The 20,482-nt window shown below is 41.4% G+C and overlaps 5 protein-coding genes across 5 annotated transcripts in view; 2 read left to right on the top strand and 3 right to left on the bottom strand.

The window, feature by feature from the left end:
- LOC135332068 (ethanolaminephosphotransferase 1-like) overlaps positions 1-1,759 on the top strand; it is a 5,508-nt gene extending 3,749 nt beyond the window's left edge. Inside the window, exons 5-7 of the mRNA XM_064527385.1 lie at positions 614-786; positions 947-1,112; positions 1,391-1,759. Of these exons, the coding sequence (XP_064383455.1) occupies positions 614-786; positions 947-1,112; positions 1,391-1,630 (579 nt within the window). The 3' untranslated portion in view covers positions 1,631-1,759. The remainder of the gene's footprint in view (positions 1-613; positions 787-946; positions 1,113-1,390) is intronic.
- A 272-nt stretch (positions 1,760-2,031) lies between these two features.
- Positions 2,032-3,504, bottom strand: LOC135332064 (transcription factor Sox-11-like). The gene has a single exon (XM_064527381.1). The coding sequence runs from the start codon at positions 3,430-3,432 to the stop codon at positions 2,137-2,139; it is 1,296 nt and encodes a 431-aa protein (XP_064383451.1). The 5' UTR covers positions 3,433-3,504; the 3' UTR covers positions 2,032-2,136.
- Positions 3,505-6,497: 2,993 nt separating this feature from the next.
- LOC135332095 (transmembrane protein 14C-like) lies at positions 6,498-9,363 on the bottom strand. Its single transcript, XM_064527421.1, has 4 exons — positions 9,229-9,363; positions 7,899-8,000; positions 7,441-7,528; positions 6,498-6,683 (listed from the first exon to the last, which is right to left on the bottom strand). The coding sequence occupies exons 1-4, from the start codon at positions 9,296-9,298 to the stop codon at positions 6,644-6,646; spliced, it is 300 nt and encodes a 99-aa protein (XP_064383491.1). The 5' UTR covers positions 9,299-9,363; the 3' UTR covers positions 6,498-6,643.
- On the top strand, positions 9,358-16,169 carry LOC135332062 (uncharacterized). Its single transcript, XM_064527378.1, has 7 exons — positions 9,358-9,927; positions 10,865-10,954; positions 14,386-14,693; positions 14,923-15,087; positions 15,353-15,523; positions 15,735-15,902; positions 15,988-16,169. Exons 1-7 carry the CDS (start codon positions 9,441-9,443, stop codon positions 16,027-16,029), a joined length of 1,431 nt encoding a protein of 476 aa, XP_064383448.1. The 5' UTR covers positions 9,358-9,440; the 3' UTR covers positions 16,030-16,169.
- Positions 16,088-20,436, bottom strand: LOC135332080 (uncharacterized). The gene is made up of 9 exons (XM_064527404.1): positions 20,275-20,436; positions 20,090-20,152; positions 19,806-19,875; positions 18,888-18,978; positions 18,544-18,690; positions 17,486-17,641; positions 17,234-17,306; positions 16,742-16,824; positions 16,088-16,365 (listed from the first exon to the last, which is right to left on the bottom strand). Exons 1-9 carry the CDS (start codon positions 20,351-20,353, stop codon positions 16,258-16,260), a joined length of 870 nt encoding a protein of 289 aa, XP_064383474.1. The 5' UTR covers positions 20,354-20,436; the 3' UTR covers positions 16,088-16,257.
- Between the last annotated feature and the right edge of the window lie 46 nt (positions 20,437-20,482).

Below are 20,482 nucleotides of genomic sequence, written 5' to 3'. Positions count from 1 at the left end.
GACTCAGCTGTACTACGAACATTTATACCAACGAATTTAATATCACATGCATACATGCTGCAAAAAAGGCTGCTATTCCGCGAAAATTATCTGCGAAAACCTTTCTAACGGTCATTCTGCAACTATACCCTCGAAATAAATACCCGCTATACAATATCTGTGTTTGTTTTCTACACCTATACTTACTGACCATTTTTTCATTGCAAAATACTGAACCTCCTGTCAATTTTTTGTGTGCAAGAATTAAGAGCAGTATGTGTGTGTGTGTGTACATAGCTACAACAGCAGGATTGTTCTGTGCTTAGTCTACTGCATGCGTTGATTGGATTCTATTGGGGGAATCAGCTGCTCTCAATATTTGTACTGCCTAGTCTAGCGACTGTCAGATGAGTAATTAGTGGTGTTATGTTGATAAACAGTTTAATTGTGCACGTATGATCGTGGTATGAGCTAAAGTGAGTGAGATAAGTGGTTGTCATAGGATCAAGGAGAGTGTGCACCTGTTATTTGGACTGCCTCCAGTTATGTGCATTCTTTCACTTCAGTTCTTCCCTTAATTCTTCATGCAGGGTTGTGCACTTCAATTCAATTCTTCCCTTAATTCTTCATGCAGGGTTGTGCACTGGCCTACTTGATGACGTACTTGTATGGAGTGGAGCTGTGGCATTTCTCTGTGCCACCGGGGATAAAGAGTGCTGTGGTTGTCAAGTGGCTACTGATTGTTGGATTCTTTGGCTCTATTCCAATGACCCTGTGGAACATTTATGATCACTACAATGCAGAAAGGTATTTAAGGTGTACCGATATGTGCATTACACAGTGAGTGGGACTCTAACAATTATAACGTTTCGTACAATACCACAACGGTATTATGTGTACGTACATACGCGTATGGTTCATGATTTTCTGTATACTGAATTCATGAATTAAGATGCTGTTCTTGCAGTGGACGTAGGAAGCTTGGCTTGCTGGCAGCTCTGGAGCCGTGGTCCCCGTTCCTCATGATGTCCACACTCTGGACTGTGTGGGTGTTTGCCTCACCCACTGAGATCTTGGAGAGAGAACCCAGACTGCTACTAATCACTATTGGAGTCAACTTCTCAAATATAACAGTAAGCCATTGCGTGTGTCATCTTGTTGTAATAATACCTCAGAGAGTGCCAGTCTCTCCGTCTGCATGGTACACGCAGTTTTCAATTAAGGCTTCTCTAGTTATTATTATAATAAGGATAGATAACCAACCGCCCAGTAATTATGAACAATTCCCTTGTAATAATATTATTGTTTTTGGTTACAATGTGTGGTTACAATCCCGTGGATAATCTTGTTCTCATAAATAATTGATGCTGATATATTATGTGACAGCCGCTTGTTATTTCATTGGCTGCAGTGTCGACTCATCATTGCTCAAATGTCAAGCCATCGCAGTGACCTCTTCAACATGCTACTGGTACCCTTGTCCCTGGGTGTCTGTCTGTCTATCTGTTTTCCTTCATACGAATTGGTCATCTTCTACGTTGTGTGCATCATAATCAACCTGGCCCAACTGGACTACGCAGTGTCTGTGGTGAATGAACTTTGTGATCACTTCAAGATTTACTGTTTCTCGTTAGTGAAAAGAAGCGACTAAACTGTAGCAAACATTGCTTAGCAATTTTAATCTTGTAGTTTTAATTGCTGTCACAAATATTTAGTTTTTAGCATCATGGTGCATAATTATCTACCTGGTTATATATTTATAGTTTGGAATAAAGAGAAACCTCCAATGCCATTTTTTAACTCAGCATGAGCCAACAGAACCACAACGCATGCATATGCACGGTCTAACCACATGCATGCATTGCAGGCACTACACTAAAACAGATGCATGCACATAGTACATATGGCATTGCATGGTGTGTAGTGTATCTCAGCTATTATCAGTGAAATAGTTACTAGGAGATTATCTATGTACTACATGTGTAGCTGTTAGTTAATGGCATTGTTATAATTATAGTTACTATAATAATTATGATAATTATGTCAACAGACCAAGACAAACAACAATATCAAAACAATTACACAAAATACACAATAAAAAATACAAGAGATGATTTTTGGTGATATGTTGAAAAAAAAGAAGCTAAAATGTTCAACTTAAGAAGAGAGAGTGGTGTGGAGTTCAGAATAAGGATTTTGGCCAAACAGATCTGCAAAACTAGGTGAGAAATCGAATATCTTGTCAGGAGCATCCAGCACACAAGGAGTTTGTAGGCTGAAGTTCAATGATTGCATTGGAATAATATTAGCACCGAAATTTCCAGACAGTAATGTATTGCCGCTCATATTGCCGCTCATAGAGTTGCAAAACAATGGTTCAACGTTCATACAATTGGTTGAAGATACTGTGCGGTTTAGAACAGGGTCCACATCGTTGAGCAGCTCATCAAAACAATCGAGTCCTGAGTTGAGCACTTCATCCATAGACGGGGAAGCTAGTGGTGAAAAATCGATGGAGAGATCAAGGTCCAGATCATCGAATGAGTGTGTCGAGTTTGGTGGAGATGGTGGTAAATGGACAGAGGTGGTGTCAATGTGCGGGTTAATTTGAGGACTTGATGCAATAACTTTGCAGGCTGCTGGCCTGCTACGTTTTATGATAGGCTCGCAAGAGGTCCCAGTGTCTCGAGATCTCTTCTCCCCGACATGGTGGACAGTAGAGCCAATACTGATTGAGGTGCAAGCACTGCTGTTGCTCACAGGGCTGATTGTCTTCCTCGGAATAATAATCTTGCCACTCTTCAAGTTTGCGAGACCGTTTCCAACTTGGATCGATATTTCGGCAGTCTTCATTTTCCTTTCTTCTAGTACGAGTGGTTCGATAGCTTGTTTAGTTGCATTCGCAGCTTCTCTGTCCATGCTGCATTGAATCCCAATGGTGGACATTGTAGTTACTGTTCTTCCACATGCACACAATGAGTTGGAGCTGTTGCAGCCACCAATTGCAAATCCAAGATCTTCATCATCAAATTTAGCTGCAGAGGAGGGCTTGCTCTTCTTAGCTCCCTTCTTCCTTGGCCTGTACTTGTAGTCAGGATACTGCTTCATATGCATAACTCGGATGCGATCTGATTCCTCCACATACGGCTGCTTTTCTGCATCAGAGAGGAGACGCCATAGCTTGCCAAGTCTTCGGCTGATTTCTGCATTGTGCATATCGGGATACTCGAGGGTCATTTTTCTTCTCTCCAGCTGAGCCCAGACCATGAATGCATTCATCGGCCGTTTGATATGCTTCTTCTTGGAGTGCATGTCGGACGGTGCAAGAGGTGAAGAGATATCAGAGCTTGCAGGAGATGGAATGGGCTGGATGAGTGGAGGCATGCGGGAGACTGTATTGTAAGAGGAGGAGGTTGCTTCTTCACTGCAGCTCATAGCGGTGGGCACAAACATAACTTCAAAGATATTGCAAAGAAAGAAACTCAAACCAGTGGTCAAACTGCTGTAGACTTTCTGTCTCCAACTGCCCCTTTATATTAACTAGAACCAGGAAGTTAACCAGCAAACTTCCGTCTGTGTACTTCGTAATGAGCTACGCCCACTCACTGTGATTGTGAGTGGGCGTTGAAGTCAAGTGTTAGCAGATTATGAGGTGCTTGAGGCAACAAACACTTGTACTTTGGAACAGATGAATAAACTCTCTACTTACACACTGTCATAAGATAAGATAATATATGCTAGCTTTACAAGTAAAAACGTGGTTTTCTTACATAGCGAAACAAACTGACAAATAGCACCAGGAGTTCAAATCTTGATTAAATGTACCCTAATCAATTCTTCTAGTTAGTTTGTTGAAAGACATTCTCATCCCGTTCTTCCTAAGCCAGAGAGATTGCTGCAACTCATTTGATGTTATGCAACGCCGCTGGTGTTGGAGCTGTAGATGTACTGTGATGGTTCCATGAACATAGCTTGAGGTCAAAATACCACCCACATGACATGGAGATAATATTAGAGGTTTGGACGTAATTTCTCTGGAGACCAGACTCAACACTTGGCTAGGTCGACCATTAGGCTGCAGATGTGTGGGTGATAATCTGAACTGTACAGCCAGGCTTCTAGTCCCACCCTAAGACACAGGAACTGAACAGTTGTGTATCAGACAGCAGTGAGGCCAATAGAGAAAACCAAGAAATCATAATAAATCAACCACAGTTGATATTGGGATGTATTTTACTTTTCTACATTTCTTTTCTCTACCTCAAAGAAAGCGTTGTATAGTACCACTCCAACTTATTATTATTATGTATGTGACTAATGGAAAGATAAGCGAAGAAGTCGTACCAATTACCAGTGTCACCTAAACACCTAAATAGAACTTAATCAAATTCTCTCACCATCCTCACACCATGCACCTAGCACCATGCATGAACATGCATGCACATAGCACCATGCACCTACATGCATGCACCATGCACCTACATGCATGCACCATACATGCTACATGCACATGCACATAACTGTAACTGCAACAGAAGCTGAACAAGACTTGGTCTGCAAATTTAAGATAATAATTATAGCAATGGTAAACAATAATGATTAGTCTGACTACTACTCTCTGGTGTTTGCAAACTACCAGTACAGCATCGGACACACCTCTAGCTGACTGTAACTACCATATACATAACACGGCAGTACTCTCTTGGCAGTGAGGAAATGATTCCGGGAATTCGGGGAACTTGAAGAGTTATAGTCACGATATTGCATGAGCACTGCATGAGAACCTGTGTACACAGGTCTCTATTGATTATTTAGTCTTGTACACACAATACACCGTGTCACTAATTGTATTAGGGGATAATGTGGTTTCAATGACACTTCTGCAGGCCACTATGTATGTAACACAGTATCACTATGGTATGTAGTAACACCTAGCTGATATTAATTGATTTACAAGAGACTTCATTTCCTTCTAACAACATAGCGTAAATATTACAGTTCAGAATCAAGTCGCCGGGTCTTCAATTTATAGTACACACAAAATATGCATCCATAATTATTAAGAGCTTCTGAAATATATAGTCATTATATTGCATCTGTATATAGCCATTATACAAACTACATGTATGGCTATAGATACGTGTATAGGCCGGATTTGTCAGATCTCTACCAAACTGAAAAGAGGTGACGTGCTATAAAGTCTACATTCTGTCTCTAATCCCGTTAACACAGCACCTGGCACACTCCTGACAGCTGCAGTTTTAAAATATTGGCAAAACAATTTTATTGCCTTTCCACTACAGTTCTAGCCAGTTTGTGGGAAGGTGTGTAGTGTACACGCCTTGTCATCATTCATTCAATCAGGAAGAAGATCGTTGGTACAAGTAAACCACTAAACACAACACACTGATGGGATAGAGTGTATGTGATGAGCTAGCTGCATGCAAGGGATGATAGACTGAAATAAACTGAGTGCTCATGAGGAATGTCAATACTGTATGCATATATAAGCTTCTAATGGAGGTTCCAAGCAAATGAATACATGTGCATATAGGGTCAATGGGTGCCTATTGTACCTATGAACCTGGTGTGAGCATTGTAGCGATTTACACTGCATGGGCTCAGAAATATACCGAGATACAAATATATGTGCTGGCTCACACTGCTAAGCATATAAATTAGCATGTTTTCAAAGGACAGTGAATCAGACATTTTTCTCAGTAGGTAATTATGTAATTGTATCCATAAGTGATGTTTTACCCATGAAACATACAAACTAAGTAGACTAAAGCAATTTCTCCAGCTAGCATAAACACTCATTTGCGTAGGCAGGATAGGAAAAAAGCGAAGTGTTAGTTTGGGTAAACTCAAAACAAAGTCTGAGATCACACTTGCACTAGGTAGGCTCTAGCCTGAATGAGTGGGTGCACTCCTATACAGCTCTATATGTTATTGAGTAGTTAGTCTGCAACCAATGTACAAACAAAAATGAGTGGGTGAATTCAAGACAGTGTATAGTCTTAAATGGTAAAGAAAATTGGAGCTGCCACAAGCCTAATTACGCACACAAATAATTGAGAATTAATCCATAGTAGAACATAAAAAAGAGTGTATCCATCTGTGATTTTGCAGAGCACATGGCGTGAGATTTTGAGAAAGGATCTGAGTTTTCACATCTTTAGAGGTTGTTCTCAGGTATAGGCTGGTAATTTAGTGACCTCTGTTGTCACAAGCTAGTGGTGCTAAATGAGAGACCCACAATAGCTTATCTGCACAGACACTTAACACATTGAGAGATTTACCACTGTCTCAATAGACACCCAATTTACACTTGAGGCAGATTGTGTTTGCTGCTTATACAGCATAGCAATGACCACATCACAGGGAGCCCTGCACTACCAAATGCCTGGGGCTAAGTAAACAGGTGTACAAGGGAATGTGATAGACTGACCATAGTGGTTGCACATGGTTCACTGCATGTGCTGACAGTACACAACTCCCAAATTGTAATAACAAAGTTTTCAAGGGGAAGAATCATACAAAATGACAACAAATGACTAAAGATTGAAAAGCAGGGAGTTGCATTTGCGTAATAAAATGCTAGCTAAAAGAGTACATTACATCGTCATTACATTGTTTGTTGAGGTGACTCTTGCGTTCCATCTCATAAGAACCTCGCGCCCAGCCTGACCACCTGTCCGAGGCTGTGTGTATGGGTGTGTGTGTGGCCAGTGGGTAATACCATAGCATCAAATAATTATATCTTACTTACATCCTTACTTGTTCACATAAGAACTGTACCGGAGACTAAATTCTGTTCCAAATACACCATTATTAGATAGACAGCTTGGTAGGTGCAATACCATGTTACCTGGTTCTATATTGTATCAACACACGTACACATGCATGGGTCTATCATGACAACATTAACGCTCATTTAGAGGTACTGTTGTACACCCAACCCAAACCACCAGTCATAATGTGCTTGCTCATTCTATGTTGACACTGGCATGCCAAGTTGACACGTTACAAGACATATTATTGGGTTCCCATTTGCGTACACAGGACATTGTTTTGACCTGGCAGAAATTTTGTGAGCTATGGCAACCATTGTACACAGACACAAGTCCAACAGATGGGTGTCAAATCAACCACTTATATCAAACTTGCTTGTCTGAATCTCATTTATATTCTTGCAATGTGCCGGGTCAAAATCGTGCCATGCTTATTTTCTTACCAGGTTATGCGCTTAATATATAAAGCTAAAAATAATGGTACAATTTGTACATGTAAGTAAAGAGTGTGTTGGTTAGGCCCTCATAATTATGTTTGCTAAGCTGTAAACATTATTGCAGGGCCAAATTAAGTACAGAAACTGCTTAATTAGTTGTATTTGATAAACACAGTCTAGATCCGAAATAGCCGAATAGGGTCATATATAATTACAAGCTGCATGTTCACCTGAGTGCGGCCACTAGTCCAGCTGGCATCATCTTGCCAGAGTTGTAGAACCTCATCCCCATCACACCAAACAAGAACAAGCTCACTCCTGGGTAACCAAGGATATATTATAGGTACACAACAACAACAAGGAATTGTATCATAGCAAAACAAGGTATGACATAATAGGAGAGGACTCCTGGACATTTAGGACTGATTGATAATACGTGAATGCCTAAATTAGATTGCACAAAGAGACAGACAGCTATAGGCCTGTGTCAGCTGTGTGTGAAGGTAATTGTTAGGGGAGAAACCGTTTCCCACACTGACAGCCATGATGAGCTCTAATATACCTATTCCCTTCATTTGAAAATAATACCTCTATACAGCCAGATTACAGAAACCATTGCAATAATAATCATAATGTATGATTCCTTTGATGTGCTAATTCCACATTTACAAAGAAGAGGTATACTCACCAAAAGAGAGTAAGAAATTCCTTGGGTTCTGAGACATCTGCCATGCCCCATATGCCAACAGACCTCCAATACTTGCTCCCGCCACCAGTGACATGGTACTACCTGGAAACGATACAATACACTGACAGTAAACATACATAGTCTTGTGGGTGATATATAAACCTTGTGACCAATATACCCTGTGATCTATAAACACAGCTGTAACAGAGTCTTTAAAACTCAAAGCAGCTAAAACCAAATACTGTACTTTTCCTGCATACATACAACTTAATTCAACATAATTTGTTCATTTCCACAATTTTGCTGATTGCCTTTAAGCTACCTACATGTCCTACCTATAAATATGATACTGCAAAATTTCACAATAACTACGTAAGCTCCAAGATGACATCATGCATGACCAACCCCATCCTGCTTACGGTCTAACAGCCGATAGACATCACTCGGTGGTGCCATAAAATTGAATTGTCTGTTAGCGAGTAATTGAATAATTTAATCTGTGAGTGCAGGTACTGTACTCTCCCCATCTTGTTGATTTCCACCATACATAGTTTGATATCCTGCTCCATGAGGTACTATAAGTTTCTAAACATGTGTACACAGCCCTGGTTTCAATATGCATACACTGTACACATATAAGTCCACTGCTTTGGGTGCAATACTTAAGAAATTAATTAAATATTACTCGTCCTTAAATCACGGTTCACATTTAAAGGGATCCAAAAGTTGATTCTGTAGGAGCTCGTACTATAATGCAAGTAACCCAAGTAACCGTATAGCAGGTATATTTCGAGGGTATAAACTTTCACGGACTTAATTTTCGCGGAATAGCAGCCTTCTACAGCATGCATGCATACATGCGTTATTAAATTCGTGGGTATAAATGTTCGGCTTAATTATCGAAAACCGCGAACATTTATACCCTCGAACTCGAAGTATACACGCTATATCATAGCCTCGAGACCAGCCGTTCGTTATCTGAAAGAACGCCTGGTCAAGTTCCAATGTGCAACTTGTCCAGCTGAGTCAGCGTTTTATAGCATCATAATGATATTCATGGGTAATACACCTTGGGTGGACCTTGTGCAGGCAATTACCGGTCCAAGAAATTCCTGGACCATAGGACGAGTGCTACATTGGAACTTGACCAGGCGTTCTTTCAGATAACGAACGGCTGGTCTCGAGGCTAGCTATATCATATATCGTACTGGTATAGTTGTACCGCCCACACACTACTACACAATGCCCAACACTCAGATAAACCACACCCACTACAGCATCCTTGCCAATCATGCATTGTGCACATGTCATGCATACCAGAGCCACTCACCTGCCTTCAAGAAGCCCATGACACCTCCAGTCATCACCAGCAGGGCAAATACATAAGAGATATAATCCATTCTACTGAAAAGCTGCTCTTTCACAATCGAATCGATATCCAGCAAAAAGTCTAAAAGGTCAGAGTTCACATTAACTAGCCCCACCCACCAATACACGCCGCACCGAACAAAGGTCTATTGTTGTGGCTTGAGGTGGTACGTGATGAGTGGTGCAACTGGAGCAGAGCCCCACTCGGTCCTCCTCTCCCTACACAAGGACGTCAGCTGCTTGGAGGATGCCTCGCAGCTTATGTGTGCCCGTTACAATGGTGATATAACAGCACAGGAGGTCGGAGAGTTGTATGCATCTGTGAGGATGGGAGGTGTCAGCTTGAGGCAAGTAGTGGCAACCATTTCTAAAGTCTGTGGCAAGGATGGAGTAGCAAAGAATTCTAAGATGTCGAATATTTTTCTCGAGTTGGATCGGCGTTATTTTATTGTGGAGAACGCTCGATGGGAGTTTAGTATGTTGGATGGTTGCCGTGAGGGACGGATAAGCGAGCGAAATGCGATGAAACTCTTCAAGACGGTTCAAGGGAGTCGGTTTTCGGGCGGCTGGAGCTTGTTTCAGAAGAAGAGGTCTAACCCAGGATCCACTGTAACCTGGGAGGAGATTGAAGTGCCCCTTTGTGAGATAGTGTCGGACAAAGGTAAGGGGATTCCCCTAGTGGAAGTTTTGTAGGCGTGTGTAATTAAGCTGGCCTGCTGTACTGTATGTATCTATGGCTTCCCAATTTATGTTTGTGGCGTATGCTGCGGAACAGTGACCTCCATTGTGTGTGGGCCACCGCCCTGTGAAGTTATCAGTAACTTGGTGGGAAGAAGATGCACAAAGTCACCCACACTGCAAACCTTAATCAACATCACACCACAACTATGTACTGTACATGTTCTCATCATGTGCCAGTATTACCATAATTTCCATATTCCTGATGTTTTGAGGTCTACCGTATTACTAGACAATTTTGTGGGTGAAAAACCTTTGCGAATGAGCCAAATCAGCTGCGATATTGCGTTATGGCAAGACTAGTTTAGGTATTGCGATTTTATATTTGTGAAGTGATCAACGCTGGTAAAGTTCGCATATGTTTGATGCTTGCAACACATTCTAGTAATAGCAGTGCAAGGAGCAGATAATCGTGTGTGTATGTGTATGTGTATGTTATACTGTATGACCTCTAATTAAGGCAACCCTTAAATATGCGATGCCCGCGAGCTAGGCAAATTGTTGACCTCTAAAAGTAGCGACAGCTGCGTTGACAATTATTTTTAATGCCGGTCGCGTCCTAAATGGAGGTATATGTAGCCACACCCTATCCTCGATTCTAGCCCACTGAAAAATACGTAGGTGTTTTGAAATCAAGGCAAATAGTCTAAGTAGAGCTACCTCCAATTAGATGCAACCCTCTTAATATGCAACACCAGGACTTCAACATAATTTTTCAACCTCCAAAAGAAGCGACCTCTAGCTTAAAAAGTGTCGCCTTAATTAGAGGTATTATACTACTGCAGTAGACAGCACTGTATACATGTAGTAAGTATTGTAGTAACTTGTTCCCCATCAACAATAACTCCTTCTTCCCTTAGATCTCGAAGATGATGTCAATGCAAAAATGGATGTATCCCGTGAAGCCCCAGAAATTCAAATAAAGCAAAACAGTAACACAGATCATCAAGGTGAGTAAATAAAAATGGTGCTGTTATTGTTTTATTATAAGCACTGTAATGACCTCTGGAATGCCATTTTTCCACCTGTTGCTGTAGCTTAGTAACCACCTTGTGAATGTGGGTGACTGGTCACCTGAGGGTAGATAGAGGAATAACTGTGGTTGTGGATTTGTAAATGTTTAAGGAGTGTAAAACCACTTCTATTGTTGTTGAGTTTGTTTACATTCTGTGTATTGATGGGGTGATTGTCTACAAGTACAGCTGCATGTAGTTTGTACAGGCACTATTCACTATTGCCAGAAGGCATGTGCTTTGCATGATTATACAGTTGTTGTAAAATCCTAGCTACACTTCAAAGGAGCTGATTCTTATCTTTGCAAGTTGGTTCATTTTTTTTAGGACTTGATAATTCACAAGTCTTAATTACGACCTGTGCATGCATTATTGTAGGAGGATCGAGACACAGGTGCTGCTTATTATTGACCTGTTTTGGCCTGCTCTGATCCCTTAGGTAGTCACTAGCATTCCTCCACTGAGACTACCCTAATTGACGTCATCACATCCACATAATGTTATAACAGTGTCAAAATGTTTGGTCCATGTGTGCATTTGCTGCTGATGGTATTATCAAGTTGGGCTGTTTAAATTAGCTGTTGTTTCGTCTCAACTGCCTCTGGTTACTGTGCAATGTTAAGGTGTGTTCTCTCTGTGTATAAATAAGAGCTTGTAATCTTAGTCTCAATATACTTGCTATAATAATGTCTGATATAGTATGAGTATGTGGTTAGATTAGCTGATTCTATAATTAAAAATATGGTTTTGCAAGTAACAGTATACCATAATTATTACTACAGAGGATTTCAGGTTGGTTGGCAGAAGTTAAAAAGTTGAAGTGCATTCAACCATGACCACACACTGTATGGTTCTTCTACTAATGAAATTAGTGGTCATGGTTGAGTGCACTTCAACTTTTAACTTTGCCAACCAACCTGAAATCCTCTGTAGTAAGCATCAAACATAATTATTTATGTGAGGTTTGCAAGGTTGATTGATTCGCAAAATTAAAATTGTAAAACTTAAAATTAGTACACATGGTCCTTGTCAGAACACAGTAGTTGATCGCAAAGGGTATTTTTCTGCTCATTCGCAAAAACCAAAAAATATTCTAGTAATAGAGTACATGCCACTGAGCTTATTCAGCACACCCTGTAATAGTTTTGCTCTTTCTGGAGAAGTAGCAGTGCCATGATCATAGGCTGGGAAACATTTTGTGCATGCAGACTGCTGCAGTCCCCATAGTTACTGATGAGCAGGTGGCTATCAGGGTGGTATTGGGTGTTACATTTCCATAGTGATAGAGTTGTAGCTATCAGATCATCACCTCTTTGTCAAAGTGGCCTGACAGTGACAACCAGAGCCCATAATAGGCGTGCAAGATCTGCAAAATCACGCCCTTGCTATAGCCTGCCTTTGGTACAATCTCTAAGATTTTCAGTACACATGTTTTGTGTACATGTGCATTTGGCTATGAAGGTGTTTTTAGAGCTAGTCTATGAGTACTTTTTCCTAACAACTTTGGGCCCTAATTTTCTACTACGCAGGTCATTTTTCGTTGGTGATTTATTTTATTTTATGAACTGCAATTAAATTTCATATTCTAAATATTTTTAAGCTCAGAATAGTAGAATCTTACTGCGCAGTTTTAAAATTTCGAATTAATGCTCTAAATACAAGAAAATGTCCACAATGCAAAAATAACCCGCTATACCGTAAACCATAAATCTGTGAACCATAAATCTATGACTACTTGCTTCAATCATTTGCATGCTGGACTTTATGCTTTTCTTCTGTGGCTGTTGTTTCTAAGAATTGAAGTAGATCTCATCATTGTTCCAGGAAACTGGCATGATCTCATTGTTCCAGGAAACTGGCCAAGGGTCACTCACTGTTTCTAACCTCTAGTGACCTCTACACAAATACAAAGGGTTCTGGACCTTAAATGGATTCCTCAGCCTACCACACCAGACACTGTAAACAAGGGTCTTGTCTGTGATAGTGGTGGCCTTTGAAGTAGTCTGGTTTCCCTTTGAAGTTCTAATAAGCTTGAGGATGAGCTGCTGGTACTACATGCATGCATGTACATATAAATAATTATAGTCCTCTTTCTTAATTTTGTTGTAGTGCTATAAAATGTAGTATAATTATACATTTCTATTGGTTCTTTTTTTTTCCTATGGTTCTTTTTTATGCCTTGATGCGTAGCCGCACTAGGAATATGATGAAGCTGACTGTGTGTGTGTTTCAGCTTTAACTGCTCAACGGTGTTGCAATGCAATGAAAACTAACAGCTTCTATAGGCTTCAAGCCACGTGTTCTTTTTCAGGCATTTCAGCTATCAAGTGTAAATGGTGTAACAACTTAGTGGGATCGCTGTAGTTTAGACAGATGGGAGTGGTTTTATGAATGAGTGAATCCAATGGTGCGTTATCTCCTAAAAATCTGCCAAGGTCTAAATCTGGTTGGAAGCAGATATGGCTTCTTGGACAATTGTTATCGTTGGGTTACATGGGCACCAACCACTTGTGATTATTTCCAAGCAGCCCACCGTGTCAGCTGTGTAGTTACCATGGAAAGTAACTCTGAGGTTAGACCCAGGGCCATCTGTTTCATCCGCCTCCATCGCCATACCTTGTATAGCCTTGATAGCCTTGTATAGCGTGTGATAATAGTAGAGTGGTCTGGTAGCTAGGCACCCATTGTTTCTTCACATGTCTGCTACTCTGCTGCTCTGCTGCTGTTCTGCGTCATTTCATTTCCAAGGTCACCCTTCAGGGTTAGTATCAATGGCCTATAGTACACTGTTACCACTAATTGGGTTATTTAAGTTGGAGATTGTGTTAATTGGATATTGAGGAAGTCAACTGGTCATATCAGGAAATTAGCTATCACATAATGTGCAGCATTATACAATAGTTGTATGATGTCAGAGTTGCCGTGCACTAACAGAGACCACCTGTTTTTACCATCCTATAGTAGCGTAGTGATAACATTGTTCCCTTCCTATCCCGATAAGTAATTGTGTGGTGGCCACATTTCTTTGTATTGTTGCATGAGGATGGTTTTTGTATCATTAATTGCTAAGATAAAATGTGGTGGCCACAGTTCCTTGTATTGCTGCAGGAAGATGTTTTTGCTACCGATAAGAATTTGTGATGAGCACATGCAGTTCCTTGTATTTGTTGAAGGAATGGGGTTTTGTATGGCTACAGTTAATAACAGCTGTATTATAGAGATGGGGCCTTTGTCTAGTGTAGCATGTTTGAACGGCCATATTTTTGGTTATAGTTATCCAATTTCGTTGATTTTGTAATTTTTTTGAAGGTTAGAAGGGCAGATAGTGGCTGGTCCTAACTTGTTCTCTACCCATTTATCCACCACAGATACAGACACTCAACAAGAGCTGAGCAGTGAGGAGAAGATTTCAAAGGCTGTTAAGAGAGAGCAAGCTGCTCTGAGGCAGGCTAGAGAAGCTAAGCAGAAGCTCAGTGCTGTTCAGAATGATCAAGAGAGAGGGGCAGCAGAAGAATCGCAAAGACTGGCTTTGCTGGCTGTTAGAGACGAAAAGCACTTTATATTGAGAGAAAGACTACAAAAGGCTGTGAAATTGGAGAAACTGAATGAGTTGGTGCCTGCAGTGGCAGCTGTGAGACAAGAGGATGTGCCCAACTGTTCAGAACTAGTGACTGAGGTAAGATTGGAAAATCACTTTTTGTACTATCAAGGGCGTATCAATCCCGACGCCCTAGCTACTATCTATGGCGTGGGTTTTTCATGTAGAGGGAAGGAGGGTTTCCCTAACAGGTGTACAAGAATAATATTCTTATTATGGTCTTATTGTGTTGTACGTATTGATTCCATAGTGGAGTAGAATGGGCAGTATTATAGTTATTGGTATTGTTTCTTCTTGTACACTGTAGGCTGAAGAATTGATCAAGAAGCTTCGAGTAGCTGGACAGCTGAAGGAGGCGATGACTGCCAGGAAGATAGCTGAGCTGGAGGCTGGTCTGGGTGCGGTCAAGAGGGGAGGATTGGAGAGAGCCTTGGTCACAATCGTAGCTCAAGCAAACACTCTGTTGGAAAAGGTGAGAGCTTAAAGGAAGTTGCTCAGTCCTTGTTAATGGTTGTAATGTGTTGTTAATGGATTTTGTTTATCATTAATGCGACTCCATATCAATTTTGAAGGCTGTGATAACTGTATGTAAGCTATGCATGCTATTATAGCTGTGCTGCAGTGTGTTTTAATTAGGCTCATAGAAATGTGCACGTACACCCACAATCCAATCCAATTCAATCTAATCCATTTACCTCCCCTCCACACCCACACTCACCCACCCCACACACACACAGCTACGTCGCCTGGAGCAGCGTAAGAGAGCTGTACTTGAGCTGTCTCAGAGAGTGATAGCAGAACTGAAGAGTTACTCACAACCACCAGCTCTGGTACACCAGGTCATGATAGCCACCTTCCTACTGCTGGGCAGTCCAGAGAAGGAGACTAAGTCGTGGCACGGCACTCAGGTGTGGTACTTCAGTGTATTGTTCAATAAACTTTGTGTAGAAGTGTAGTTGTTTGCGATTTACAATGATTGCACGGTCAACTGAGTCTAAATTGTGTGGTGTACAGGCAGAAAGAGTGTGTGTGTGTGGTTACCCACGTGAAATTGTCTTGTGCATTATTTTGACAGTAATTTTCATCACAAAGGATGCTGACATTTTGTTCTCTCTACAGATATTGATAGGCAAGACAGGGAAGACGAGTCTAAAGAGGCGAGTGTCTGAGTGCAATGTCAGCAATATACCAAGGGCAGTCGCTCAGAGAGTGACCACCATCTTGAGTCGATACGAGTTCACCAATGTGCAAGACACAAGTCTAGGATGTGCTGTATTCTACTCCTGGGTTAGTTGGTGTTTGGTAATGGTCGTTTATAGAAACTGTAGTTATGTTTAGTGTATTTCATTACGGCGATCTTTACCTCATACAGGCTGAAGGGATAGTGGAAGAAGTACAGGCTTGTAGTTCGTAGTTTAAATTGGACTGGCAAACCGATCACTTTTAATTATATATATTTTATTTAACACATATTCATGTGCACAAAATATTTATATATTATACCTGTGCAAAAATCACAATTATTATGTACAATAAACGTTACAAAACTTTTGAGTTCACATAATAGTTTTCAATTCAGACACGCACACATGTATTGTTGGTAAAACACTTTGGTAAAACACTTATAAGAAGCACGTAATTATTATTTCTTAGTAAGCGTCACCACAATGATAATGATAGTGATAATGATGGCTACAGCGACAGTGCTGACGACACAGCATATGCATAGCCTCATCTTCCGAGAACACCTCTGCAGGAGGGGGAGGAGTTATGGTAAATTAATGACTTGTATCAATAACAACTGGAACAATGAAACAAATTTGTGAGAAATTTAATAATTATCTACAAAAATTGTTGTTTAAGCTTACAAATAATTAGAGGAATGCTTATATACATGTACAGCTGAATTATGATCAGGTGGTACTTGTATGCAAATGGGACGGAGTAAAGCGTTGATCGATTAAATAATAAAAAGTTGGAAGTAGATAACCTGCTCGGTCATGCCATATGAAGCACACTATAAATTATAGTTATAATTTTTGACGGAAATGGGGTTAGCTATAGTCACAAACAAACCAAGGTGTGTATTGGTAATAGCAGAATAACAGGCATTACACAACACTGACCTTGAGTCGAACAGCCTTGATCAACTCAGTGTGGGCGGTGTGAACGTCGAGAGCCGCCTCTTCAGTGTGCTTCTCTATCGTGTCTGAAGGAAGAGGGAGAGAAACACAGTCATACTATTATGACAAATAATGTAAGCCATAATTACTAGTCAACCAGTCAATAACTATAACACACAAGGTACAACAAGCAGGAGCAATTAGGCTTGATTGAATAGGTTTTTAATGCTGAGTCAGCTTATAATCAGACTATTGCTCCTGCATGTCGCACCTCCTCTAACTATACCATAGTTGTCAATAACACTAGCAGGTGATGTAGGGGTTAAATACGTACACTAGAAGGTGATGTAGGGGTTAAATATGTACACTAGCAGGTGATGTAGGGGTTAAATACGTACAGTAGCTATATAAAGGGTACGTGAGGGTTAAGTATAAAGTGCGTATAGGCACACTACTACAGAGTGAGCAACGCAATGGTTGTGTTTAGAGACCTACCGATCTGCTCTCCCTGGGACACCACCATTTGTCCAATATCCCCCATTATCTCGTGCAGCTGGGTGATGTCATTCTGCACAGACAGACAAGAATAAATAAAGGAATGAGTTAGACTAAACTATTTGAGAGTTTGCGCCATTAATGCAGTGCACTTAGTAAAACACATTTAGTTCTTGTAATAATTATGCAAGAAACATGCATGGCATGTACACTTAATATCAATACACAGCAGGCTACAGCCGATTGACTTACTTCCAATTCCTCCATTCTGTCTGCCCTCTCTTCCAGGTAGGAAGCGTCTGTGGAGACTACCATAGTAGTCTGCTGCTGCTGTGACTGTCTCTGTTGCTGTGGTGATGCCCGGGTCAACTGCGCCCTGTCACCACGTATATCCAGCTCACCAGAGTCCTGTTGAGTCAATGAAAGGCAGAATACAGTGAGTTCTGAGCCACTAAATACACACAACAAAAGGTTTTACCCAACATTTAGTGGAGTAACGACTATCGATAGACGCTTACCAATATTACAGAGTACTGTAATTAATGAAAGCACCGCGGGTGCTGATGCCTCGGTGGAGATGCCAAAGCTACATAACATAAAGCTACTAATAGCTTAATTTTCTACACAAGATGAACATTTTTTCAATTTGCTGCATGCAAACTTAAAGAGTGGGTAATGATCGACCATGATTGTTGTTAAAAACGATCGATGCCAAAGTTCAAGTCTAATGGCTGCCATCAGTAGAGCCTTGCAGCTCTCTTATCACTCTTGCAGCTACCAATAGCTAGCATTCTAGTGCAGAGCTAACTACTAAGTAGAGTAGCAATACTCGGTAAACAAGTTTGGCTACGTGCTCTTCTGAAAAGGCTGCAATGACATTCCAAGTAAGCAAAACTAGGCATAACTCGAGAACGAAGCATTATTTTGCAAAATCACGAATTAAAATCCAAGAAAACATGACTCTATAGAAACTCTTACTTGCACTTCATTGATCCTTGAGCAGCTGTAGCAGTTTACACACACAGACACACAAACACACTACCGTATACTTCACTTGCGCATGCGCACCGAGGCATAACAATGTCCTGGACCGTGAAAAAAACCCTCACTACAGTTAAAAAGTTGCACAAAATAGGAATGCCAGGCTTTGCTAGTTCGCGTCCCTCTCATCTACTGAGGAATCACAACTCAGGAACACTGCTATACTCCCTCACCATGAAACCTGATTGTGAAGTGGACGAGGGACCTCCTGTAGTCTCCCCACCACACTATGTATATATACTATGGGGACTATGTATATACACCCTCACCATGAAACCTGATTGTGGAGTGGACATCCTGGGAGGCTGAGGGACCTCCTGTAGTCTCCCCACCACACTCTCCACGACTGTGTTGAAGTTATTGGTGGCTGAGGTGAGGTTCTGCTGGATGGAGTTGGCAGTCAGCTGCTGACGTTTCTACAGGGGCAGTCAGGGAAAGAATTATTATATATCAAAAAATATGGTGAGACAAGATAGCTGACTCCTTCAATGGACATATTATTGTATACAAACTTTACAGCAAGTAAAATTGTCTGTTATGGGATGTCCTATAGGATAATAAGGAATATTTGTGTTGGACAGTGGGCAGTGTCAGTGGAGTTGTGTATGCGTACATCTCCAGTTGTCTTGGCTGTCTTGATGAGCTCTCCTAGCTGTTGACTGGAGGTGGTTACTTTGCTCATTGTAGATCTGATCACCGTCTGACTGTGGGCAAAGTGTGTGTGTGAGTGTGTGTGTGTGTGTGTGTGTGTGTGTGTGTGTGTGTGTGTGTGTGGACAGCAACTATTTCCCCCGTATGGACTATGTGATGGAACAACAATGTAACAAAGATACAACTCTATTGTGCAAACAACAATTAATAGTGCAAACCCTCAATAACCTCTTACACATATTCATAGGTTGTGTAATAGTGAAACCTGTCCAGCTGTCATGCTAGGGGGCTTAACAACCTGGCTGTAATAAAGAGGTGACCAGCTAACACAGGTTGGGGCCCATGCTAGAGGGCTTAACAACCTGCATGGCTGTAATAAAGAGGTGACCAGCTAACACAGGTTGGGGCCCATGCTAGGGGGCTTAACAACCTGCATGGCTGTAATAAAGAGGTGACCATGCAGCTAACACAGGTTGGGGCCCATGCTAGGGGGCTTAACAACCTGCATGGCTGTAATAAAGAGGTGACCAGCTAACACAGGTTGGGGCCCATGCTAGGGGGCTTAACAACCTGGCTGTAATAAAGAGGTGACCATGCAGCTAACACAGGTTGGGGCCCATGCTAGGGGGCTTAACAACCTGCATGGCTGTAATAAAGAGGTGACCAGCTAACACAGGTTGGGGCCCATGCTAGGGGGCTTAACAACCTGGCTGTAATAAAGAGGTGACCATGCAGCTAACACAGGTTGGGGCCCATGCTAGGGGGCTTAACAACCTGCATGGCTGTAATAGAAAACCTGGCCTGCTACCACAAGAGACAGGTTCACTGTATGTAGCTACATGCAGACAGTTCCTGCTAGTTAAGTGAGTGAGTGCCTTACATTCTCTTGCGGATGTTACTGCTATCGGATGAGGTACCAATCTGCCTCTCCAAACCGCGTAGGGCTTGGGCTGTGTGTGTGTGTGTGTGTGTGTGTGTGTGTGTGAGGGGTGAGGGTAGGTGTGTGTGTGTGTGTAAAGTGGGTGAGGGTACATATGTTTAGGTGTAGTAAGGTGTGTGAGAGGTATGCTGTGTATGGGTATGGTTGGAGGATGTATGTGTTTTTTAAAGGCCTCAATTCCCCAGGCCAACTGAACACACGCACACGTGCACAAGACTACTCACTGCTCTGCTTGATGGACATCACTGAGTTGGAGACTACATCGTTGAGTCGTACAAAAGAACCGTCTACAGTGAATAAGCAAGAACATTCATTACGATGACGATGATATAATTTTATGTAACTTAGTATTCACACAAGACAGGGGTCACCTTTACTATCTCTAAACACACCATACAAGTAGCCACACCTGAGTAGTTGTCAACTGGGTCAGACAAGGTCCCATAGTCGGCCACGCCATCAGATCCAAACGGTCTCCTGCCAGCCATTGCTTTCTGAGAACAAACTAACTACTGCGCTGGTAAGCTGATAATTATGTTAACAGTTCTGCTGATTGTCAGCACTTTTAGCGTAATTCATTTCATCATGTGACTCATTGACAGCTCAACACCCACGCA

The sequence above is a fragment of the Halichondria panicea genome, chromosome 2, assembly GCF_963675165.1.
Source record: "Halichondria panicea chromosome 2, odHalPani1.1, whole genome shotgun sequence".
Taxonomy (NCBI): domain Eukaryota; kingdom Metazoa; phylum Porifera; class Demospongiae; order Suberitida; family Halichondriidae; genus Halichondria; species Halichondria panicea.
Note: the sequence above shows the minus strand (reverse complement) of the source record. Positions and strands in the feature narration are given on the sequence as shown.